This window comes from Periplaneta americana, chromosome 4 (genome assembly GCF_040183065.1).
Source record: "Periplaneta americana isolate PAMFEO1 chromosome 4, P.americana_PAMFEO1_priV1, whole genome shotgun sequence".
Lineage (NCBI taxonomy): Eukaryota > Metazoa > Arthropoda > Insecta > Blattodea > Blattidae > Periplaneta > Periplaneta americana.
Window position 1 is genome coordinate 118992200 of NC_091120.1, and position 27790 is coordinate 119019989.

The following is a 27790-nucleotide window of genomic DNA, read 5'->3' on the forward strand; positions in this document are numbered from 1 at the left end:
AGTGCCTCCTCGTCTCCTGTATTCCTGTAGAGGTTGAAGAGAAGATGTCCTAATATCATTACACTGTGATGTGTATGGGCTTAATTTGAGCAAATATATTTCCAAGTTCACTCTCATCATCTTCCATATCACATAGGAGTATACACAAACAGTTATCTTTTATGTCAGAGGTAGTGACTTCTTCATAAAAGGTCTTGGTGTTATTAATGGCAGTCTTTTGGTTTCTGAGGACTTTCTGCCAAATATAACGTTTCAGCATAGCACCAATACCATCATGAGGGCCCTTTCTATGGATAGGACTCGAAGTTCCAGGAAATATGTCTTTGATCTGATGAATGTGTTGCCATTGAGTAGCGAATTTTAAAATGAGTCAAAACACCATCAGATCACAAGATTACTTTCCGAACAGATCCATGCCTTTTGTTGAATTAGTCCAGAATGTACTGGTTAAATATGTTTACTTCTGATGATGTGTACAATCTTGTATCCGAAATAACACCATAGGTTTCACTTTGTATAAATCAACATTCTCATCGATCTTGTAATATATATCATTTGTGTAAATTGCAACTCATTCATGTTGATATGTTGTTCCATGGGCAACTATAACTGATTTTGATGCTTAATCTGGTAGTTTTAGGAGGGGCTTGCAACAGGAACAGTTTGGCTGTGGCACATGCGTGATCCTTACCTGGATTTATTTTTGAGTGCACATTTCAGATCAAATCAATAAGTTTCCTTCGTGTTCCAATTATACATCTTGCATATACAAAGGTTAGGTTTGGTTAGTTCAGGTTTTTATTAACCAAGTCTGTGCATGCACAGTTATTATCTCACAGCCAATTTGTGTCTGTCACGAGCCACGCATGTAGTTTTTGGTAAAATCTGTCAAGACCATGCTTCGAATTTTATTTTTGTTTTCTCAGTTCGAGTGCTTGTCATTTTATTATGAAAATTGTGATCCAAAATTATTAAGATCTTAGAAAAATTATCTACAGATATGATCTGTTTTTCAAATATTCCTCCAACCCACTGATGAATACTAATGGCTTGATTTCCATTGTCTGTGTTCTTTCCAGCAAATGAAATAATATCGTCAAGTTTGTTACTGCAGCTCAAAAGTCAGTGTCAGCATGTATTCTGGATTACTCTGACTAAAAACTACCATACATATTAATTCTCTAATGGTTATAATGTTTGATTTGAAAGCAGAACTTTTTAATGGGAATGATAAATTCTCGCAAAGGGACAATGGCATACAGACTGAGAATTACATGTTGACAGTTCTACAGGAAGTGGTCTGAATTCTGAAATTTTGTGAAGCCAATTTGTATATTGGGATACTCTCACTTGAATAACTGAAACCCTTCTTTCAAATTGAACATCAAGACCCTTTTCTGAATCTTTAACTACTATTTTTGTTCTGGATCTGTTACAATTTTATAGTCTTTCTTGCCAGGACACTGATGTGATATATTATCCTGTTGATAAAAGTCTTGTTACAATTTTTTTAGTAACTTTTGATATGCAGTCCACTCTCTTAGTTTTTGTTTGTTCCTCATTTTCCACACCAAATTTTACAACAGGCTTTCTCAGGACAACTTTTCTCTTGCATGGACTTACTGGAAGTGAAGTCTGAGCTCTTCTTACAGTTTTCCCAAATGTTTGTGGTGATTTATATGGGAAAATAAAGTGTTATGGACATCTGCTCTTTGATTAGCTTTTTTTTCTCTCTCTAATCTTACGCATACACATTTTTCTTACTTCTGCTTCCTTCTTCTTAAACTCGTTATTTCTTCCTCTTTCTCTGTACCATCTCATACCTTCCTTCGATTTTTACCTTTCTTTGGCTATTTTATCTGTAGTCCTAAGTGCACGGCTGTCTTGCTTTCTCTCCTTGGAAGTCTTTGCCATGCTCTAGAACCCACTATTAAAGTACCTAACGACAGAAAGACTTTGGTAGGTATGTTACGTTAGTCACAGTAATACTTTAAAACTGTTTTAAATTTAAAATTAATATATGACTGATGGCACTCAGTATATGTAATACTAAAAGAATGTACCATTTTAGTTCAATAAATATTATACATGTTTCAGGTACTGAAAAAAAAAATTTAACTTTTGTGACTAATGTAGTTTTAGTTTGTATTCAACATTTTATAAATACTTACCGATTCAGAGTAGTACACAAACACAACCACAAGTTATAAATAAAATACGTGTAGTAACAGCAAACAGCATAGTTATGCAGACATGATCAAGTCATGTGATTTTTATTGGGCAGTTATAAAGGTAATCAATTATGGTGCAAAAATTACTCATAACTGGGTCATTCCGTGCAAAAAAGTATGCTTTTGAACCATGATGTCTCAAAAGTTAAAAATATTGTAGTAGGTTATTTTGTATGTTCTAAATATGAATTTCACGCAATATTATATTTATATCCTTCATAGTTTGGCAGCAATCAGCATTTAAAATATTGGTTTAGCAAAGAACACAGTTTCATTCATTGAAGTTTTCTTACTATGTAAAAGAAGATGGAAAAGGATTTCAATGCAATTCGAAAGAGGAGAGCCTTGTTTCTAAATTCCCTCAAAATGAAAAAAAAAAAAAAAAAAATGTATAATTTTTTAAGTAGTTACCCGCCATAAAATAATTAAAAATAATATAGAACACAAAATGCAATTCATTTTTACAAATGAAAAAATGTGTGTTCAATTCTTTAGGGTATATTGATTCCACTGTGAAAATTTCAGAATATTGACTTAAATATCATGTCAGTTTTTAATAAAAATAAGTCACCGGAATAAAGGAGCTCAGCAGATAGGCTCTCCCATCGTACAGAATGTTGCGCGATCAAGGTCAGGGAGACGGACATTTGAGATTACTCATCGTTATGAAGTCTCATGAGTGCTGCGACCATCACACAGAGCAAGCGATTTTCAACTGTCAGAACAAAAATTAATAATTTTATTAATTTAATTATTCATAGGTTTTTTGATGTTATGTCATAAAACTTGAGAGATGGATTAAGAATAAGATTTTCTTCAATACGAATGAAATTCGCATTAATTTAAATTGGTGCATTCGAATATAAAACTATTTCTTTTTTTCAATGAGGTGTTTTTATGATCATCCCTTAATATTATTCGAATTAGTCTTTAAGGGCTGTATTCATAGACATTTTTAGCGTGGGCTTCCGGTGGATGATCAGCGTTTTTCGTATTCATAAACCAGTGTTAGTGATAGGATATGATTTGAATTCTGTACTAGTAACTAGTGGATAGCCGGGGCTAGCTTAGTACGCTCGTAGCGTGTGCTGCAAAATGTCTATGAATAGCACCCTAAGGTATTAAAATAAGGTTGTTCAGGTTTACAATGGCGTCTCTTTAGTTTCGATGATACTTCATATAGGGTGTCTAGAATATTTTAAATTATGCCACCCATTTTTCAGTCATCTGTATGAGTAAAATATTAATGATATGGCGGTCATACTTGGCAGTTTAATTTATTTTCATAATAACATTATTATATTGAAAGTCCAAAAAAATTCATGACATCACTCGCATATTCTTAAAATTTTGTATGGAGTGACCCAACTCACTCCACTCTTGTAGATGAAAGAACTGTCACAGAGTGTTTCTTTTATGCGGTATTATCAGATTACTGAAGCTCTCGTAACATTTTATTATTAATAATGTTCAATTGATGGGACTAACATTTCAATTTTTTATATTCATGTCTGCTACACTCACCTATTGGAGGCAGATGCAAGTGTTGCTTTGGCTTCAAATATCCATTGGGAAGGAATATGCAGTTGCTCACAAAGAAAAGCTTCTTTATCTAAGTATATCTGGTTGTCTGAAAGTTCAACATGGCGTCCCAACATATCCAATACTGCTCCCTTTCGACTGAAAATTAAATACTTTCAGTAAATCAGTATTCCAAATACACACATTCCATGTAAGCTCATAGCATCTAATTTCATTGTCTCTCCATACTCGCTCAGCAGAGGAAAAAGTTCACTGGAGGTGCATTCTGGGATAGCATACAGTTGATATCACTATAACAAGATATAAAGGAAGTGCATGACAGAGAAACTGACAATACAGAATGCTAAGAAAGAAAAACATAAATTCGGTGATTTAATTACAGCTAAGCTTCAGACACTAGTTTCACAATAACCAAGTTTTCCTTCTTTCTCCAAAAATTGTGAGCATAATAACTTAACTTCTAAACTTGCTAATAAAACTACCTCCAATTTTCTACTTAAATACAGAGTCAGCCAAACCTAAGCAACCAGCACTCTTGTGATCTTTCAACACTAGTGATCATTCGTGTAAATACTGAATTATTTATTTAAGGAAATAAAGGGAATCTTACTTCAATTTCAGCAAAGTTATTCAAAATGTTCTCCATTATGTTCTATGCACATACGAGCATTGTAAATAAAGTAGTGGCAACACAGACAGTATGAACATATTATTGAACTTACAAGGAAATTACATTTACATCCCTTCAATATAATCACCAGCATGTTCCTGTATCTTTTGTCAAATCCATGGTAACTATTGAATGCCTTTAGCGAGGTTGTTCCTGTTGATCTCTCTGATGGACTGCTCTACTGCATGAAGCACTGATGCAATATCTGGAAACTCTTGCCTCTAAGTGGCTCTTTCAACTATGGAAACCACTATGGAAACAAGTCGTCGTCACAAGAACCCACATCAAGGATGTTCCAATACTTCCCAATCCCATCTCTGTAGCAATTCAGCCACTGTTTCTGTGATATGACAACAAGCATTATCATGCAAGATGAAAGGTGGATTGTCTCTCAGGAAATGTGGACATTTGCGCCGCATAGCTTGATGTAGGTTGTGTTCGAGAAAATGTTGGTAGTACGCTGCATTGACATTTTGGTTTTGAGGTATGGCATGGAAACAATGAATGGCAGGATACTTTATAATGAAGAAATCAATCAACTGATTGGAGGACAAGATATTGTTAAATTTATGAAATCCCAGAGGTTGAGATGACTGGGACACAATGGACGAAAACAGCATTCCCAAGAGAATATTACAAGGAAAAATCCACAACAGATGAAGGAAAGAAAGACCTAAGAAGAGATGGCTGGATGGGGTCATCAGGGACCTTGAAATAATGGGAGTGTGGGGTTGGAAAAGGAAGACTGAAGATAGGACAGAATGGAGGACTGTTGTACGAGCGGTCAAAACCCACCCAGGGTTGTAGTGTCAGATGATGATGATGATGATGATGATGGTGGTGGTATGGCATGGCTAATGATAACACCTTCAGTGTCGTATGCCATTATCAGATGACTTTCACCTTAGAGGGTTCATATCGCACTTTTTTGGACGTGGTGATCCTTTGTGGTGCCATTCATTAGACTGACACCTTAGTTCAGGCTCCTATGCCCGAGCCCACGTCTCGTCAATGGCAACAATACGTTGCAGGAATACGTCCCATTCATTGTCGTATCTCTGTAGGTGGAGTTGGGCTATTGTGTATTGGTGCCACTTCTATGATTCTGTCAGTTATGAGGAAACCAGTGTGCTGAAATTTTTCTCATGTGGAGGTTTTTCTTCAGGATGTGCCACTGTTCAGTAGTGGCTCACCGTAAAAAAAATAGGTAAAATGCTGTTCACATACACAAATGCATGAACACATGCAAACAGGAAATTAATTTATTTCAGGACTCACCCAATTTCTTGCATACCAAGTCAATCCTCCTACATTTGAAAGCAACAAACCTGTCAATTATGTCTTCATAAAATGTCTGAGTTTAACTGACGGTGACAGTATATCTCTATGCAAAGCTATGGGGCTAATAATGAAAATCTCTCCTGTGATGTAGCATTCCAAGTGAAATTTTCAATCTTTTCAAATAGAAAAGCTTCTTTCATCGGAAGAATTTTTTAAAGTTATTTTATACAACTTCTCTATTTTCTTAGCACTTTTTAAAACAAATAACAAATGGAACTGTAGGTCGTTCAGAATTTAAAACATCTTTTTTATCGTCATATTTAAGCATACAAAATTACATTTCTAATAAATTACAAACCGTGTCATTTTCGGGATACATACTGTATTTCGCACTCATTTATCAACATTTTCTATGTACTAGTACCTAAGTACTTGTATAATAGCACTATAGTGATCAAACATATAATATACACTATGATGTAGGATTAATATACTATATACACTTATCACTAGTATACTCTAAATACATTAAATAATAAGTTAATATATACGTTCACAGTATTAAACTACATGACGTGTACATTTACGCGCGTGTTAAACTTTCAAATACAAGAGCTGGAACAAAACTGACAAGCTCATGAGAAGAAATAATACATGCCGCAAAAAAGAACTTTTAAAACTTTGTGAATGTATGTGGGGTGGGGTGTATTCCTGATAAAATAACATAGAGCCAGCTAATTTACCACTGCAGGGATGGCTGCCTGGAAACAAGGAATGAGGATATTATTCTCGAGTCAGGTAGTAGATACTGTAAAATTTCACAGCCCTTAAACAATAGACCCCGGCCTTGGAGACCAGCTTCAACCCTTCTCTATTATTAGTACCATTAGATCTGCAAACTGGTTACTCCATCTACAACGAGTCTGACAGTTCTCCGTAACTGAAAGATTCAGAAACGCACTTCACTCATACACTCTTTCTTTAGTGCGTGACGTCATGTTACCATGGAAACCAAGTGCTGTATGAGAATGGGAGCCCAAATAATTTCACCTTTACAGTATTGTAAGTTCCAATAGTCATCGCTCGGCACTTGTAACAGTTGACATTATTCTATTCAGCGGACGGTTACAGGTAGTATTTATACAACTAAACACTGTTTATAATGACTGAAAAGAAAACTTTTTTCCTTTAGACATATGGTATCGGTAATAACTAGAATTAATTATTAATATGACATAAAATTGTGTTTTACACATAAATACGTGAAGTGGCACTTCATCTACTTCACCTGAATAACTGCCCCTGTCACAGTTTGATGACTGAATCCAACCTCGATGGATAATTCTCTCTAATTCCGACCCGTATGAAATGCATCTTGCAACTGTCCTATATGGTAGTGCATCACTGTCACAAGCTTCAAGTAACCCTTCATGACATTGGCGGGTACTTCTACCATAGGTTACCTCGATTTTTATCCATGATCGCTGCTCAAGCTTAGTAAACATGCTTTAGAGCAGTTAAAAATAGTACTCTACGTTTAACCACACACACAATAACAACATCTGTTATCATAGCAACCCATTTTACCATTCAATACATCGACAATATCTCAAACTACGATCACCAGTTGCCTTGTATTGCATGCAAATGTGCATGACCCATTCCCACCAGTGTTGCCACTACTTTATTTACAAACTATGTATGTATGACGATATGGAAAAGTAACTGGAGCTCATCCTCAGTAATATCGCGTACTGGCTATGTTATTTTATTCTTGAGAGTCTCCAGAGGAAATGGGTTATTTTCGTACACTTTTTTTTTTTTTTTGAGGGTACATATTCCATAGGTAAAGTCACACACTGACAAACCTAGAGACCAAGCAGGCCATAATCTACTATTTCTTGCTTTGTCATCACAAATTTCACGAATGCGCAGATGTGTGCACTGGTGCGTCATCTTGCTGAAAAATGCGTAATTCTTTTTCACTTCCATGAGAACATATAACAATGGTCTCAAAATGTAATTCACCTAACACTCCAATTTAATTGTTTTGTAAAAAAAAAAAAAAAAAACTTCCAACTATTATTCGTGCATTAACTGCACACTATTTCACTTTTTGATAATGTAGGACAATGTGGATTTTCGGTATCCCTATGCAGAATAATCTGGGCATTCACATACTCACCCAAGCTTGCCAGCGAGGAAAAGAAGCACTGGATCACCGACTCTGTTGTGGATTGATTCTGTCATTCAATGGGAACATTATGTGCCCGATATTGGATAGCTTAATAGCGATGAAACTTCAAGAATTTGAAACCCATTAACACACAACATTGTGATATGTTCAATTATTGTGCTAGGCAATACGAACTTTTCTTTGGGCACAACTTCATTCTCACACACATATTTTCAGATGTTTGTTCTGTAATAACGCATTTTGGACATTTATTCTCATCAATAATAGAACATATTTCTTAATACTGCATTTTCTCAAATACTCTGTACACTTTTCTTTTTCGAAATATATAAGTAAAAAATACGGGTGCGCGGTTTATTCGAAATGAAACTGGCAACATTGCCCGATTTTCCTCCTGCGCAAGTCCTATGAAGGTAGCAAATGCCATTATCTTCCTATGCAGGTATTTCAATTGTTAACATTGTTAAATGGGTATGGATTAGCAGTACATGTGTCAGAATCAAGTTCATGTGTGATAAGTGTAAAGTTTGTGCATGTTATTCTTCCAATTCTGAAAATGAGTACCACTAAAGGTATAAGATTGAGATCCCTTACTTGCAAAGAAAAACTTAAAATTATCAAAGATGAGGAGGAACATGGAAATCGTGATACAGCATGTAAATTTAATGTAAGTGAAAATTGCATGAGAGACTGGAGGATCCTGTTTCATGATAAAATTTTTGTTAACTGAATTGTGTTGTGTGTAATAGTGGCGACTGAAGCCACTTTGTCTGAGCAGTGCCAGGACATTCAAGTTAGAAACGAAAATAATATTACAGTAATAATAATAGATCTAGTAATAAAATCTTATATATAAAAGTCAATGTGACTATGTATGTATGTACTCTATACAAATCCACACGCTTTGACTGATATTTGCCAAAGTATGCACATTTAACCTTCATAGCCAGGAGAAAAACATAGGGTACATTAAAATTAGACAGGTGGATGTTAAATTATTGATAACAATAAAAATTAGAAGAAATACGTTCAAGCATACATGTATAAGTTATCACTATCATCATTGCTATCTCTGTTTTTCTTTCTTTCTTTTCTTGTATTAGCTTGATGAGAGCTCTATAGTGTTCTTTCGACCCTGTTGACCCTCTATAGAGCTTTAATTTAATTTATATTATTTTCACCAGCGTCTGTATTTCTTTTTTGTATTTATATGTGCTATCTGGTGGGATGGAAGAGAAGGCCTTATGGCCTTTATCCTGTCAGAATAAATAAATAAATAAATAAATAAATAAATAAATAAATAAATAAATAAATAATAAAATATAATATTAAAATGGCCTACTCTACAGTCAATTGTCTTTTATTTCTATAGGTCAGCATCAGAATGAAAGAATGCAGGACAGCGTTGATTGAACATAAAAGTCTGGCTTTCACGAATGCAAGTTGGACATCATCCAATCACGAATCAGAAGTGTGGTGACACGCACCATGCTACTTTTGTTTTTATCTCTTCTTTCATTGTAAATGCGGTCATATTGCTACTGAAATATTAAATAAAATACCATTAAATTAAAATTACGTAAAGATGGACGATCTTTTGATTGAATGTGTCATGTTGCATGAATATACAATACAATATGGCATAAAACACATATTTGTTTAATATTTAAGAATTAAAAATTAAACATAATAGGCAGCAAACATGAAAGCATTCATAGCACGTAATTCAATCACTTTAATACATAGTTCTTTGTAGCATAGTGGTAAAGTCAAAGACTTTGGTTTAGTTCAACCCAGGTTCGAACCTGAGGTCACCTGATTTTTTTTATTATTTTGATAATTTATTTACATTATTTTAGAGACGTTATTTTATTTTAACCCGAAATAAAATAAATAATATATCCGTAATTAAGTAGCAATGACACAGTCCAGGACCATATTTTGAGTTTCTCGATACAGTTGTAAGTCGTGAGCAGGCTGCGATTTATCCAATTGTATTCTTGAAACCGCAAGAAATGTCACCACATACTTAATATTGAATCACCAATAATGCTATTGCGAAATGCTGATCTACTAAAACTATCCAATGGGACAAGAGTTGGTGTGAAATAACTCATGCAAAATGTAATAGAAACAACAATATATTTTTTTAGTAGATTATTTTACGACGGTTTATCAACGTCTTAGATTATTTAGCGTCTGAATCAGGTGAAGGTGATGACAGTGAAATGAATCTGAGGTCCAGCACTGAAAGTTACCCAGCATTTGCTCATACTGGGCTGAGGGAAAACCACGGAAAAAACCTCAACTTGCCCTGATCGGGAATCGAACCCAGGCCACAGGGTTTCACGGCCAGATGCGCTAACCGTTACTTTACAAGTGTGGACTACAACAATATTAACTGGTAAAGTGATAGAAGATGTTTTTATCTCACATATTCCTATGATACACAATAATATATCTTTGGATTTTAAGTGACTGCAATTTCCAGCCTGACTAGCATTCATAATGACCATGTTAAAAATAAAGCTCAAGCACAGTCGTTCAAAAATGCTGGTATTAACTTAAAAACTCCGTGTTCTTCACATTGTCAACTACGTAGCTTCCTCTCGTGTGGGCAAACCTAAATATTTGTATACATACGCTATTTGCGTAAAAGAAGGGAAAACAAAGAATTAAATGCATATGAAAAATAAATTCAGTGACACTTTTGCCATGTTGCTAATGTAATGTGTGAATGTACATATGTAAGCTCACTGATAATAACAGTGTATTAATTCTAAAGTATATGTTTTTCAAAATATTATTGTTCGCGTCTGAATATGTGTTACTGCTAAATTATATCTATATTATCATGTAGTGAATGTACACTAGTATATATGTTAAGTCTACTGGAAAGAACAATCAGTTAATTTTTAAAATAAGTTTCTCTCAAAATATTATTCTTCAAGTCCAAAAACGATTTATTGCATGATTATACTGTATTCTGTATTTGTAAGACGTCATTTTTCAAGTCATATTTAAAAACCGGCCATGATATAAGCGGGCGTAAAGCGGACAAGGGGTAAAAAATTCTCCAATTCTATTATATGAGGAAGACTCAAAAAGTACCTTAATAATTGTTTTACTAATTGAATATGTACAATAAGACTACAAACACTTAATCACTTTTGAACATAGCATAACAGGAACACTTGCATTGAACATAGTGGGGACTATGTTGAAAAGTAATGAAGTGTTTGTAGTCTTATTTATTTATTTATTTAACCTGGTAGAGATAAGGCCATCAGGCTTCTCTTCCCCTCTACCAGGGGATTACAACTACAATATTAAGAATACAAATAACAATTATAATTACAATTAATATTAAATTTACAGATACAATAAAAATCAAAGCACTAAAAGATTACCTGATTAATAAAAGCTAGACAGTTTATTGTAAAAGTTAAGAAGAGAGAAACATTCTTTTATTGATTAAGTACAAATTAAACCTACCTAGCAGTAAGAAAATGTTTAATAAGCTTGCTTTTGAACGCTACTAAATTCCGACAGTCTCTGATGTCATTGGGTAGGGTATTCCACAAGCGCGAGAGCGAGATTATGTATGATGATGAATATGATGATGTCTTATGTGTTGGTATGGCTAGTATGCGGCTATTTTGAGTGCGTGTGAAGAGATTATGATATGATGACAGGTAACTGAAACGGGAGGCAAGGTAGGTAGGTGTAGAAGTGTGAAGGACTTGGAAAAGGAGAACAAGAGAATGAAAATTTCTACATTCGTTAAGCTGTAGCCAGTTTAGAGTTTGAAAGAATGGGGTAATGTGGTCAGCGCGATGGACATCGCAGACGAAGAGAACACAAGAATTATGAACACATTGTAATTTTTGTGGCTGGTTGACATTGAGGTCAGTCAGTAGAAAATCACAATAATCGAAGTGGGGCATTACTAGTGTTTCCACTAGTATTTTCTTGAGTGATAGCAGAAGGAATTTTCGAATGTTGTTTAAGGTATGTAGTATGGAAAGCACTTTTTTTGGTAATATGGGTTACTTGGTTATTCCAGTTTAAATGCGTATCAAAGTAAACTCCAAGGTTTTTAACACAGGAAGCAAAAGGGATTATTGTGTCGTTTAACTTGACTGGAAGAGCAGGAGTAATATTGCATAATAGACGTTGATGTCCCACTAGGATTGCTTGTGATTTTCTTGCATTGAGAGTCAAACCAAACTTTCTGACCCATGCAGATATAGTCAAGGTCCTCGTTAAGATTTTGTATTGCGTTATTGAGTGAGTCAGGGGTTGTATGGATATAGATTTGTAAATCGTCTGCGTAGAGGTGATGCTTACAGTGCTGTAGAGTCGAGGGGATGTCATTTATGTAAATAGTGAATAGTAGTGGTGATACAACAGATCCCTGTGGGATTCCAGAATCAACGATACGCCATGAGGAAGTTCGACTTCCAATGCAAACACACTGCTGACGTTCGCTGAGATAAGAGGAGAACCAAGAAACTGTGCCTTCTGATAGTTGGAGTGATCGCAATTTTCTCGTCAGTAAGTCGATATTTACAGTGTCAAACGCTTTACTGAAGTCTAGTAGTTCAGTATTGTAATTTTATGTTGGTCCATAGCTTTTCGGATGTCTTCTGTTACTTCCAACAGTGCAGTCGCTGTACTGTGTCGAGTCCTGAAACCTGACTGATATGTGTCCAAGAGTTCATATCTGTTTAGGTAGTCAATGAGTTGTCTGTGTACTATCCTCTCTAACACCTTCGATAAAGTAGGTAGAATACTAGGTCGATAGTCGTTGGGGGTTGTCGGCGTTTTAACTTTGGGTATAGGGCGCACAAAGGTATTTTTCCAAGCTTTTGGAAAAATGGATGTCGTCAGCAAAGCGTTGAAAATGTGTGTCAGTGTTGGTAAGATTACGTCAATAAGTTTGTTTATCATTGAGATACTAATGTCGTCAGAACCTGTATATTGTACATATTCAATGAATAAAACAATTATTAAGGTTACTTTTTGACTCTCCCTCGTTTATATTTTGTATTTACATATTGATTCTTTGGTACGATTGATAAAGAGGTATATTTTTAACTCACCATGATACCTCAAGGGGTTCAGACTGGGAACAAGAGATTTCCCTATTTATCGTCATATGTCTTTAAACATCAAGCGAAAGCACAAATAGACAGAAAATTACATTAAATTTGTATCAGCACAGATTTAGATCAATGCAGAACATTGAGTAAATGCTAAGCGGATGTAAAGGGACCAAGGGGATGTTTTTTTAGCTCAACTACAAGACAAAGCTAATTAAAAACAAATACAGTAAGGTACATGATGACATCTTTTCTTTTCTGATCTTCAGCTGCTTTAAATTGTGTTAATCTTGGCAGACATTTTGACTAAGGTCATTAATTCATGTAAGTGACACTATGTAAAGATTCATCTTTAGGGACGAGGAAAGACTGGTAAAGACAGTAATTCGTTTTGGTTTTCTATAGTTGAATTGCTGAGATCTCTTTAAGTCAAGAAGCAAAAAGGAAAACCAGACAACACCGGGTGCTTTTAGCTAGTAATATAATAAATTCGCAGAACTTTGAAGTTTTCTAAAATGTTCTATACTTTAATTACATTTTCCTGTCATTTTCAGCAAAGAGTTCAATGCCTTTATGGCTAAAATGGGGGATATTGCTACCAGATATAAATTATAGACTAATGCCAGTTATAACCAAAAAGAACACAAGGAAAAGAGAAGAAAAATTAAAAAAAAATGACATCAACAAAACCATTTGTTTTTTGCATAAACATTTTAGCACCTTTTTATTTTCATGTTTATGTTCAAATCTAGAGTTAATCTCCCTGTTTATCTTCATACGATGAAGAAAGTGGATTTTATAATGGAGTATTTATTTTATTCATAATTTACTGTTTCTTATCAACACAGCACAATTAAATGCACACATGATGTCAGATACCGCACTGATTTTCTTACAATCTTTTGAATAACATATTTGCCGGCAAGAAAGTTAGTCCTGGCATGGAACAAATATTCTGTAAAATGCGCCAGGGCGAGTGCCTGCTGTTTCCAACAAGTGGCAGCATGCACGAGGCGTGAAGGACTAGGGCAACTGGTGGACGGCAGGTGGCAGCAGGAGGGGGCATGCGGAGAAGTGGCGGGCATCTTCTCGTCCACTTGGTTCAGAGGCGTGCGACCAGGAAGGCGTAATACGAGAGCAAGATAGAGCAGTGACTATACTCGCGTGGATTAAATACAGTCAAGCGGTGTGGTGTTGTAGTTAGGAGAAAAACCAAAGGCGAATCCTAAAGGTGTATTAACATTTCAGAAATGGGATAAATCTGCGTGTCAGTAAAAGAAAAGCTACTAGGTGAGTTAGCTCAAGGCGCTACTAACACGTGGTAATCTCGTTCTTTTGTTAAATCTTAAAGGTGCTGTAAGAGATGGCGAGTAATAAAAACCAGGTTGAGGATAGCGTGCTGGATTACGAAATGGAGGTCGGAGACCGAGAATCGAGCCCCGATTCCGTGTCGTTTTCGTCATCTAGCACGTGCAGGGACCATGTGGACCGGAGCGTCGCGTCTCGGGAAGACGACGCACCGGCAGGGGATCCGGTCCAATTGGCGGTGGCCCACATCCTCAACCAAGGGGATGTTGCCAGGGCGATTCAGAACATGATGCAAGAGCAGGCGGCCCGTATTCTCAAGGAGGTAGAGGTACGGGCGCAGGCTACCTTGCGTCATGTGACTGATCGCCAACTCGAGGCTGGAGGCACCAGCAAAGGGGCAACAAAGAAGAAGAGGAGTCCTGGAGGGCCGAACAGTGGCACAGGTGGGCGCTGCTGTAGAGCGCACCTCGTGTGGAAGTGCGGCCAGCAGCTCTAGGGCATCGTCGCGCCCTACGGCAAGAGCAGGGGGAGGACTTGTTGATGCTTTCGATCCGGACGATTGTGAGTGTAACGTCAATCGTTGGCTCAACAAGATCGACCAGCTGGGCCGCATTCACGACTGGAACGATTATGAGAGGGTGTTCTTCATGCAGGCGAAACTCCGAGGTGGGGCGAAGGCCTGGTATAATCGCCTGGATGATTACGACCTATCGTGGTCCGAGTGGAAGAAGGCATTGAGGCCCGCCTTTCCACGGCAGCATGACTTCGGCGAGTCACTGGAGGAACTGGTAGCGAGGCGCAAGCTACCAGATGAGACATGACGAAATATTACCACGCCAAGCTTGCTCTGTGCGAGAGGTGCCGCATCAAGGGCGAGGATGCCATCTCCTGCATCATCAGGGGACTTCCGCTAGAGCTCCAGGGGAATGCACGTGCCTACAAGTGTAAGACTCCAAGGGAACTCTACTCTGGTTTCCTGAGTATGATGGACAGGTACCGGGAGAGTGGACGACCCCAAGGAGAGGCGAAGAGGCGGTGCGTGGAGACCAGGGCAAGGCGGGCACATAGCCATGGTGGAGCGGAGTCAGACAGGAAGACTCAGAGGGTGAGGTGCTTCAACTGCCAAGAGTTGGGCACTCATCTGAGTCAGAACTGTCCGAAACCAAAGACGCTTCACTGCATGCAGTGTGGGCAGGCGGGCCACACCAAGTTCGCGTGTCCAAACCGTCCCATGAGAGAAGCAGCCAGCAAGGTGCCAGACCGGAACACAACGGTAAGGCTAGTTGACAGCAACAGTAGTAATTTATACAGAAAGACTGCATGGGGCAAAGGCAGGGAACGCATCCTCGTATATCTGGACACTAGCAGCAAGTTTAACATTGCCACCGAGCAGTGTGCTATGCAAGTGTCCAGGGGCGAGATGCGTCCTACAGCAGTAGTGCTGCAAGGGTTCGGTGGTGGTACCATACGGGGTGCAGGTGAGGTCACTCTAGATATGATGGTAGATGAGATCCCTCTCAGAGTTGATGCTGTAGTGGTGCCATGCGGTCTGGACGGTGTGGATGTGCTGCTGGGTCAACCAGCATTGAAAGGCGAGGTGGCGCTGGTGGTAGCAAGGGGAGTAGCTACACTAACTCGGCAGGACAACCTCATCCAGACAATTACGCTGGACAAGGATGATCTGGTGAATGAAGAACAATACCAGGTAAGGACTGGCTCGGAGGTCACCTTGGTTCCAGGGACAGCAACCATGGTGAGTGTGAGAGTGGAAGGGGTCGATTCTGGCAAGGAAGTGCTGGTGGGAGCTCGGAGACATGAGGAGCAAGGGTCCTGGATAGCGATGGCAAACACAGTGCTGCAGGCAGGTGATAACCAGCAGTTAACAGTGAGTAATCTTGGTAGACAATCTGTGGTGTGGAAGGCGAATCATCTGATCGCCAGGGCGCGGCTTTGTGAGTCTCGTAGGGCATACCAGGTGAATCGGGTGATAGAAAGTGACCAAGATGATGTTGCAGTGATCCTGTCCAATATTGATGTCGGTGACATTGGCTAGTCACAACTAGTTAACCTGCTGAGTAAGATGGCGACATGCTTCTCAATGGGAGATACTGATCTGGGATTAACTCATCTAGGCGAGATGATAATTCAGGTAACATCTGAAAGGCCGGTGTATCATCGTCCCTACAGACTTTTAATTGTGGAGAGAGCGATGGTTCGGGAAAAGGTGCAAGGCTTGTTGGCTGGTGATGTCATCAGGGAGTCTGAATCTGAGTATGCGAGCCCCATATTATTGATACCTAAGAAGAATGGTGATAGCTGCTTGTGTGTAGATTACAGGGCATTGAATCGGGTCATGGTGAAGGATCAGTACCCAATGCCATTGGTGAGTGATCAGCTAGAAAGCTAGCCGGAAGCTGCTACTTCACTACATTGGATCTGGCACAAGCTATCATCAGGTGCCCATACCCCAGACTCAATTCAGAAGACTGCATTCATTACTCCGGATGGACATTACGAATACTTGAGAGTCCCTTTGGGCCTGGCGAACGGCCCAGCAGTATTTCAGCGCGTCATCAACAAAATGTTGAGTGGATTAGTAGCTCATTCTGTGCTGGCGTACATGGATGATCTTCTAATCCCAACGAAGACCGTCGAATCTGGTTTGAAGTTACTGGAGAGGGTCCTGAAACTGGTGGCGGAGGCGGGCCTCAAGTTGAACCTGGCGAAGTGTGCCTTCTTGAAGAGTAGTCTGGTGTATCTGGGACATGAGATCAGTGCTGCAGGCATGCAGCCGGGAAATAGAAAGATTCAGGCAGTGAAAGACTTTCCTACCCTGCAGAATGTGCATGGTGTCAGGCAGTTCTTGGGACTGGTGAGTTATTTTCGGAAGTTTATCAGAAATTTTGCTGTGATTGCCAGGCCGCTGACAAAGCTGACGAGGAAGGATGTTCCATGGTGTTGGGGTTCAGAGCAGGTTGAGGCGTTCTCGCAGCTGAAGCAATTTCTGATTGACAGGCCAGTATTGGTATTATATGATAGCGAGGCTGAAACTGAAGTACATACTGATGCCTGCAAGTGGGGACTGGGTGGCATACTGGTGCAGAGGCAGGCAGATGGCAATCTGCGCCCAGTAATGTATTTCAGTCACGGTACAACTCCGGCAGAACAGGCGTATCACAGTTATGAACTGGAGACATTAGCGTTGGTCGAAACGGTGAGGCGTTTCCGTATCTATTTGGTGGGCATTCATTTCAGGGCAGTCACAGATTGTTCGGCTGTGTGGGCAACCTTGGTGAAGCGGGACCTGGTTCCGCGGGTGGCTCGGTGGTGTATGACATGGAGTTGGAGTACCGTCCTGGAGCATTGGATGCATTGAGCTGAAATCCAGTGAATGTCCATCTAGTAAGCATGTCTCAAGATGATTGGTTCTTCACTGTGCAACTGCAGGATGACAAGACTCAGAACATCGTCATGGGGTTGACGCAGGACACGGTGGACAAGAGTCTCAAGGCGAACTACATGGTGAAGAAAGGGAGACTCTACCGGAGAACTCAGGTGGGAAAAAGGCTGTATGTGCCAGCGATGGCCAGGTTCAATTTGATGCGTAAGCACCATGATGAGGCTGGCCATTCCGGGTATGAACGGTGTCTGAGGTTCATCAAGGAGACCTATTGGTTTCCTAGTATGGGCCGTTTTGTTCGAAAATATGTGAATGCCTGTCTGAGCTGTGCATTCAGCAAGGGTGGACATGGGCGACAAGAAGGTTCGCTACACCCCATCAGGAAGCCCTCCATACCCCTGGACACGGTGCACATTGACCATCTGGGATCATTTGCTAGGAGTGTGAGAGGGAATAGTTATGTACTGATGGTGGTGGACGCGTTCACAAAGTTCACCTGGGCGAAGGTCACTCGAATCCTCCGTTTGACAGAGGCCATTGAGAAATTGAGGGAGATATTTGGCGATTTTGGATATCAAAGGCGGCTTATCTCTGACAGAGGACTGGCGTTTACCAGCAAGGCATTTGCTGAGTTTCTGACGGGGCGGGGTGTGCGGCATGTGCTGAATGCTATTGCCACACCCAGGGCGAATGGTCAGGTGGAAAGACAGAATCGCACTATACTCAATGTGATTGGGGCAAGCACAAAGTGCAAATCACGGTGGGATGAGAAGCTGAGTGAGATTGTGTGGGGCATGAACCGCTGTGTCAACAGCAGTACTGGTTTTTCTCCTGCACAGCTCATGTTTTCTCACCAAGGTGGACCCATGGTGGACCTGTCTGGTGGAGTACAGGAAGTCAATATGGCAGAAGAGGGCGAAACATTTGAGGACATTCAGCAGGCGATCCTCAAGCGTAGGGACAAGGCAGCAGAGAACCTGACCAAGGTGGAAAGGGCGATGAAAGCATGCTATGACCGAGGGCAGAAGGTCGCTAATCAGTATCAGGTAGGTGATCTGGTGCTATGGCAAGAGGCGAACATGTGTTCTGACGAAAAGGGAGTCAACCGCAAGTTGTTGAACAAGTATGGCGGTCCGTATAGGGTTTCCAAGGTGCTCGGAAATGACAGGTATCAGGTGAGTGCTGTCAAAGACATGTGGGGATACCGCAACTTTTCAGCCACAGTAGCAGTGGATTCACTCAGGCAGTATCACAGCACAGTTCCTGGAGATGAACAAGGTGAACCAGGAGACAATGGTGACGAAGAGACTGTGACTGACAGACAGGACATGATTGACCTGCTGGAGAGTTGAGAATTAATGGACGCATTAATTTTGCAGGATGGCCGAATGTAAAATGCGCCAGGGTGAGTGCCTGCTGTTTCCAACAAGTGGCAGCATGCACGAGGCGCGAAGGACTAGGGCAACTGGTGGACGGCAGGTTGCAGCAGGAGGGGGCACGCGGAGAAGTGGTGGGTATCTTCTCGTCCACTTGGTTCAGAGGCGTGCGACCAGGAAGGCGTGATACGAGAGCAAGATAGAGCAGTGACTATACTCGCGTGGATTAAAGACAGTCAAGCGGTGTGGTGTTGTAGTTAGGAGAAAAACCAAAGGCGAATCCTAAGGGTGTATTAACAATTCCTTATTTAGTGCTGCCATCTCGAATAGAGTTGTCAACTGAATGACATGGATAAGACCTTTCTCCCTGCCTTTGAACTCCCATGATGCTCCATCGAATGTATTACAAAACATTTCTGTGCATGCCCTTACAGCGCTGGTTGGCAGCTGGCTTGAATGACAAAGATTATACAGCAGCACATGAGAGGATGAACAGCATTGTTGTCTCTGACACAGTGCAATAGTTGAAATCGATGTTCTGCTCGAATCACTCTATGGAAAACTCGTATTTTTACCAAATTTATGATCTTATACCGCTTTGAAAGTACAGTTGAAAATAAGATATAATTACATTTTATTTAGGCAGTGCCATGGCATGAGGGCACTACCCCTAAAACCATCCCTGGTGTGTAATTGTTCGTAATTTGTCGTGAATACATATGTTGATTTTTTTATGTTTCTTTCATTTTATTTATTTATTTACCTTTTTTCTTTACCTTTCAAAAGTCGGATGTGCAGCTTAAGGTACGGTCACACGTCGCTACTTTTGCAGCGCTACTTTTATACTGCAGCTGCAAAAGTTGTGTGTCGTGTTCACACGTAAGCCAAAAGTAGCGCACTGCACACTACTTTTTGTGCTGCGCAACCCGAGTGCTGCAAAAGTTGCAACTGGAGGTTGCGAGTCTGTTCACATGCAAGGCACTACTTTTGCAGCCGCAGTCATGCTGCAGGTTTCCATCTCTGTATTGACTTCTCAATATACATTTTGTGGTTATGTTCGCATTATTAAGAAACTCATGCGAAAGCTTCCTTATCTATTATTTGCTTTTCTGTCATATCTAGTATTCAGAAATTGACATTATTTTTACTATAAAGCTTTTAAAAACGCCTATATACTTAAATGATAACAAACAGTATATTCACGTAATCAATGTTGGCAACCCTCCTGTTTGGAACTACGCTACGGAAAATTAAAAAAATGAATTATATCATCACCAATTATGCTCAGACTGTGTTGTGTATTTAATAACTGTTACAAATAATTTATTTTCATCACATTTAACATTAAAATATATCCAAGCAATAAAAGTATCATTGGCACATTTGGGTGGTAACACTGGTTGCAACCGCAGCAAAAGTTTCAACAAAACCGATATCAAAAATGCTGCGGCTGCAACCCTGAGAACCCTGTTCACACATCGCTACTTTTAAGTTGCGCGCAGCATGGAAAAGTAGCAGGCAGCAGGTTCGGCAGCCACTACTTTTTGGGTTGCACCGTTGTTTACACGTCGCAGTACAAGAGTTGCGCAGTTTTTTGTACTGCATCGCTGCAAAAGTAGCGACGTGTGATCGTACCTTTATTCCAGAAAATATGGTACTTATTAAGTAATGTAAAAACACACTATTTTAGTCGTTGTTTACCTTCTGGAAAACAACATTGAAACTTATGCAAATACAACTCATTCAACTTCACTAATAGAGATCTAAAAGAGGAAAAAAAAAAGCAATGTATGTTGTTAAGAAGAAGTACAGATGGAACATTTTCCATTGCTGGTGATGAATTCACAACAGCTTTATCTTCGTACTTGGTGAAAAAAAGGATTATTTATTTATTTGTTATTGAATGTAACAGACAAAGGCCAATTACAATGTTCAAGACTGACAATGTTGTTGTTGTTGTCTAGTGCCTTGCATTTGGCAATGAAGCCATTAGCAGTCGTGCTTTCCAATACTTTTGAACTGTAGTTTCTTCTGATCTTAATGCTTCACAGGTCTTGAAATGGTCTTCATTCATTTCTGCTGGATCGTTACACAGGACACATATGGGTGAAGCTGAGATACCTATTCTGTAGAAATGACTTGCTAGAGAGCTAGACAGTCATGATTTGTCAATAGTCTGAAGGCTGTAACTGCTGTTTTCCTTGGTCTCTGGGGGATTATATCTGGTTTGGAAAGTAGTTTAATCCATTTTTTGTCTTTAGCATTTGATTCTATTTTTTGTAGGTATGAATGAGAAAATTTTGTAGTGATCAAGCGTTTTATTGAGGAATATGAGAAATTAAATCTAGATTTTTGTTTTATTGTTGTGCCTTTCTTGGCAAGTGTGTCTGGGGTTTCATTCCCCATGACTCCACAGTGTGCTGGAATCCATTGGAGACGAACAATCTTATTAACTTTTTGGAGCTGTGTTAACATTTTGTAGCATTCTGTTATTTTTGTTGACTTCTTTGTAGCATTTGAACATATTCCCTGAATTACAGCTTTAGAATCTGAAAGAATTACTGTCTTGTTATATTTATTTAAGGGAAGATTTAATAATTGTCGGAGAGCAATGTGTATAGCCTCTATTTCACCATCATAATTTGTTGTGTCTCTGCCAACAGAATGATAAAAGGAAAAATGTGTACATGTAACTCCAGCTCCAGTAAGGTTTTCTGTGGTTGATCCATCAGTATATATGTGTAGCCATTCTTCTGTAGGGTATCTAGTATTGATCGTTTCCAGTGCTAGAAGTTTCTGTATTTCTTTTGGTGTGTCTGATTTACTTATTTCCTCTGTTAATTCCAAACTGAAGGTAGGTTGCAATAATTCCAATGGATTTCTCTTATAAGTAAATTTTCTCTTGTGTTAGGAATGCTCAGTTTGGATTTAATCTGTTACCTTTTCTAGGAAACTACTAGGAGTTTTAAGGATTGAAGAAGGGAGGTTCTTTTCTGTCCATTTAGAGTTTGGAAGTCGTAACATTTTCTCATGTTGGAGCAGTGCTTGTTCTTCTATTTTTGTTGTTATTGATGGGATCCGTGTTAAGGCAAGCATGACATCAACAGGTGTGGATTTAAGTGCTCCAGTGATTAGGCGAAGAGCCTGATTTTGTATTTGTACATGTTTATTGATGTTAGCATTTGCTGCTGTTATTAAAGCTTCAGAACAGTACAAGAGGTTTGGTTTAATATACATTTTGTATGTTGTATTAAGGACTCTCCTTGAGCAGCCCCATTTAGCATCAGCTAACCTTTTCAGGATTTGCAGTTTCTTTTCAACCTTTTCTGGGATGTTTGTTATATGTTTTTTCCAACTAAGTTTTCTGTCGAAAGTGATGCCCAAGTATTTGGCATCATCAACTGCTTTCAGTGGTTTATCATTATAATTTATGTTAATATTCACTGGTTTATATTTTAGTGTAAATAATTCATAAGTTGTTTTTTCTACATTAATAGTCATGAGGTTTTTGGAGCTCCATTCATGTACTTTGTTTAGGGCTGTTTCTATTCTGTCTTTAATTAATTTAGGTTTTTTTTGGAGAGCCTGGAGTCCAAATGACTACGTCGTCAGCAAATAAAGCAATTTTGGTTTCTGAAGTTTGTATTATTAATGGAAGGTCGTTTATATAAATATTAAAGAGCGTTGTGCTCAGAACAGCACCTTGTGGAAGTCCTCGGTGTGTTTGTTTATATTTGGAAATGTATGTATTATATTTAGACTGACAATGTAATTTATAAAATACTAGCTGAAAGCACCCGGTATTGCCTGGGTTGTCATTTTTGCTTCTTTTTTTTTTAATTAAACTGGTTGTTAGACTTTTCAGAAATCTCAGAAACTCAATTATAGACAACAAAAATGAATTGTCTTTACTAAGATTTCCTCATCCATAAAGATGAAATCTTTACATAATGTTATTTACATGAATTAATGAACTTCTTAGCCGAATGCCTGAAAAGAATTAACTCAATTTAACACAACTGTAGGTCAGGCAGTGAAAGAAAACATTTCATCACGAGCCATACGTTCAAATGCTTTTAATTTGTTTGTATGTATGTATATGTTGTTTTCTAATGCCAGGTGTTTGACAATAAAGTCATTTGACCTCTTGCACTCCAATATTTTTCAAAGATATTATCATGGTCAGCCACTGAAGCACAGATTTTGAAGTGTTCCGAATCCATTTCTTGGTTTGAGTTACACAATGGGCAGTTAGGGGACTGATATATTCCAATTCTATACAGGTGTTTGGCCAAACAATCATGGCCTGTTGCCAATCTAAATGCAGCTACAGACGATTTTCGTGGTAAATCGGGAATTAACTGTGGATTATGATGCAGAGAGTTCCATTTTTTCCCTTGAGGTTGTGTTATCAAATTTTGTTTGATGAAGTACAAGTGTGTAGATTTAATAAATCTTTTCACAGAGTAATACGTAAATTTAGTAACAGGTCTGTAAGTAGCAGTGCTGCCCTTCTTTACTAAAGCATCCGCATTCTCGTTTCCCAGGATTCCACAATGGGATGGTATCCATTGGAATACAATTCTTTTATTGAGTGATATTAATTGGGAGATCATTTTAGTTATTTCTGCTGTTTGAGATGAAGGTGTGTGTTTAGATAATATTGATAAAATAGCTGCTTTGGAGTCTGACAATATAACTGCATTCTTAAATTTATTGATGTGGCATAGAAGATTCCTGAGACTTTCAGTGTATTAATGAAGCCAGTTCTGTGGAGGGTACCTAATATTAATTGTCTCTAAAGACAATTGTTTCATTATTTCAGTGTTTACTTCTGATTTCAATATTTCTTCTGTTAAATTTAGATTATATTCTATATTTAATAGAGTTAAAGGGTTTGGTTTAATTTATAAGTTTTCTTTTAAATTCGGAATATTGATTTTCTGTTTTAATTCTTGAACTATGGATATGAAACTTTTTCGAGTTTTCAATCTACAGAGAGGACTGTATGAATGCCAATTGTTTCCTGGTAATCTGATGTTTTTCATATTGAATCAGTGCTTTTTCTTCTATTGTCATTTTGACGCTGTTAATATTATTGAGGAATCTCATAGAATCTATTGGAGTTGTTTTGATTCCACCAATAATGAGCCTTTTTTTTTAATAATTTATTGATCGATCAGCGCATTTAGCACTATACAGATAATTTCTAAATAAAATATAAATACAATACATGGCACTGAATTGAGGGCAGCCTAGATTGGGCTCCTCAATGAACAAAAATAATTGTTAATAAATAATTATTTACATAGGTTGGTGTGATGATAAATTTTGATTATAATATGAGGTCCATTGGAAGTCGGCTCTTGATTCTTGTGGGAAATGTGGACTTCCTTCCGAGAGAGTAGTGGATGGCGCCTGGAACATTTTCTAGGTTGTTATAGAACTTCTTAGCTTGTGAATGAATAAACTGTTTGATTGTGTCAATACCAGTTTCTCTGTGTAGTTGGCTGTTACGGACAAACCAAGGAAAATTGAGTGAAATTCGTAGGACTTTATTTTGAAATGACTGGATGTGTTTAATTTCACTTATCGCAGCTCCTCCCCAGACAGGACAGGCATAAAGCAGTAGAGGTCGTAATAGAGATATGTAAAGTAGCATGCAATTTTGTAGCTTTAGAGATGATTTCTTGTTGAGGAGCGGATATAATTTAGTGAGTCTTGAGTAGGACAATTTAAGTTTGTTGTTGATGTGATGTTTCCATGATAGACGGCGATCTAAGTGCACTCCAAGATATTTTACAGATTCATCCTTTGGTTTCCACGATATCACGTTGGTTGAAAGATTTATGTATGGATTAGCAGGACGACACAAAGTAAATATCATTGCTTTGCATTTATTGTAGTTCAATGCAATGCGCCAATTTTCAAGCCAAGGGCATATGATGTTTAAGGCTTCCTGAAGATGATTTGAGGCTATGTTAATGTTGCGATGGGTTGCATTGTATTGTCTACATACATAGCAATTTGTGCAGTTGGTGTTGCAGGAATGTCCAAAGTATATACATTGAATAATATCGGACCTAAGATAGAGCCTTGTGGAATGGCAGCATTAATGGGTCTAATGTTAATGTTATGTTTTATTTAACGACGCTCGCAACTGCAGAGGTTATATCAGCGTCACCGGATGTGCCGGAATTTTGTCCCCCAGGAGTTCTTTTACATGCCAGTAAATCTACTGACATGAGCCTGTCGCATTTAAGCACACTTAAATGCCATCGACCTGGCCCGGGATCGAACCCGCAACCTTGGGCATAGAAGGCCAGCGCTATACCAACTCGCCAACCAGGTCGACTATAATGGGTCTAACAGAGGAGAGTACAACCCACTCTGACTGAGAATGTGCGATTTGACAAAAACTAGTCATTATGTTGCATAGGTAGTCTGGAATGCCGGACTTGTGTAATTTGTACCGAAGACCTTTATGCCAAACTCGATCAAATGCTTGAGTGAAGTCAAGAAATGTGACTGTAGTCTGTTCTTTCTTTTCAAAGCCCTGTGCAATTTGTTCAGTGATACGAAGTTTTAATCACAGGTAGGTATGGTTTCAGGGAAGTTATCACTAATTGAATTAAGTTTCCAATAACATCTGTAGCAGGAGAGGTACCTTGAATTGAAGTATTGGTAACATTTGTTTTAATAGGTACTGAGTGTGGCCAAGAAGTTGTAGATGGCGAGGCAGAAGGAGAATTTGCTGTAAGATTAGAAAAATTTAGGTTGGTGGTGATGTTGAGAGGTTTTGCTGTGGAGGATTTGAATCAGACTTTTTCTTTAAGCCAAGATAATAACTGCAACCCTTAAAATTTGCTGAGTGTGCTCCTCCACAGTTTATACATGTTGGTTCGACTTCTCTAGGTTTAGTGCATTCAGAAAAGTGATGATTTTGAGGACACTTCACACAGCATGGTGTGAGATGGCAAAAGTTTTTAGTGTGACCATAACGCTGACATCTTGTACACTGAGGAATGTTTCGGGGTTTTCGGCGATATACTACTCTAATGAGAGCACGTTGAATTTGTTTTATATAAAAAATCTTCTTACCCAGTTCATTGTTGTCCAATTCCACTGCACAGAGCGGCATAGGTTGTCTGTCTCCATAGAAAAGTCTGGTAACTTTAATAACAGGTAGGTTGAGAGATTTAAGCTCCAAGATAACATCATTATCTGTTAGAGAATGAGGAACATTGCATAAAACGACTTCCAGTCTCTTGGTATCTGGATTACGAAAAGTATGATAAGGGAGCTGTGATTCTTCTAAGAATTTTGTCACCAACCGAAAGTCAGCAGCAGCAGTAGTAGTGTTAATTTTTAAGACTTTGTTCTGTTGTTGTGTTGAATACTCATTGGAAACAATGGAATCTATGTCGCATATTATCTGCTGGTAATTATTTACTTCGTGAAGAAATATTGGTGGTACTCTGATTTTGGGAGTAGGCCTGGTAGAGATTGATTCTTGTGTTGAAGCTGGAGTCACACTATCAATTTCATCATCCATCTCCTCAAGAGGGGAAAACTTGTTGTGGAAGGTAGTTAGATCGGCTACATATTTAGAATTTATTTTAGAAACTGAAATTGTTTGTTTTTTATTTGGTGTGAAAAAGCTTTCATCAGAATTAGAAGAATTATTTTCAGTTATTTCTTCATATTGTCGTTTTGTGACTAATTTTGAAGACTGTATCAAGGAACGTGATGAAGAGTTAACTGGAGGGCCTTGATTTGGGAAGGATAATTGGCCTTCGTCTTGTTGATGTGATTGCATATTGAAGGCTATGCAACAATGCCTTCTTTTATTTCATGATATAAAACAAAACACTATCTGTTTCAGATAACCAAATTGTTGGTATTTAACTTATTAAATATTATATTATTTGAGTAAAACAAATGTTCCTAATATTTCCACACTTTCTTCAGCTGTCAATAATACAAATAAAGTTTAAATTCACTTACGAATTTTGCTGGATGTAGTTATAAGCACTTAAATAATAATAATATCACCATTGAACACAAACTTACTAGTTTCATGACCCACTCTATCCTCTCAAATAATGAGCCTGAGAGCTGGGTTTTGAACATAATATTCTATTTCGTTTATGAAAGCACGGCCGACTTGATGCTCGCTTTGCTTCTCCTTACTGGCCTTGACAATTCATTTTGATCCCTGTGTTAAAGCTGTAATCGAGAAAATATGAAATTCCCGCCAGATGGCACTGACTCCCAAGGTTCACTGAGGAATGTGTGTATGGTTTCTTGTACGATTATAATTAGTAATATTGCGCTTCTTTCTACTGGTATGAGAGTTTATTGTGATATGATTCAAAATGACGTACTATTGTGTACTTCGAATAGAATAAAAGAGTGGAGGAGCAATATCATTCCACGAATTTCCGAGTGACAGGGAAAGAAGATTATATTTCGTGACCATAATATTGTACGAAATGGAAATATAAAAATTGGAGTTGTATCCTTCGAAGAGGTGGAAAAATTCAAATATTTTATTTTATTCGGTTATTTTACGACGCTTTATCAACATCTTAGGCTATTTAGCGTCTGAATGAGATGAAGGTGATAATGCCAGTGAAGTGAGTCCAAGGTCCAATACCGAAAGTTACCCAGCATTTGC

At 38.5% G+C, this 27790-nt stretch overlaps 1 protein-coding gene across 4 annotated transcripts in view; it reads right to left on the reverse strand.

Moving 5' to 3' along the window:
• Nup98-96 (nuclear pore complex protein Nup98-96) overlaps positions 1-27790 on the reverse strand; it is a 431225-nt gene that overhangs the window by 47591 nt on the left and 355844 nt on the right. For all 4 annotated transcript variants that reach the window (XM_069823886.1, XM_069823885.1, XM_069823884.1 and 1 more), the window contains one exon: positions 3756-3911. In XM_069823886.1, coding sequence (XP_069679987.1) covers positions 3756-3911 — 156 coding nt within the window. The remainder of the gene's footprint in view (positions 1-3755; positions 3912-27790) is intronic.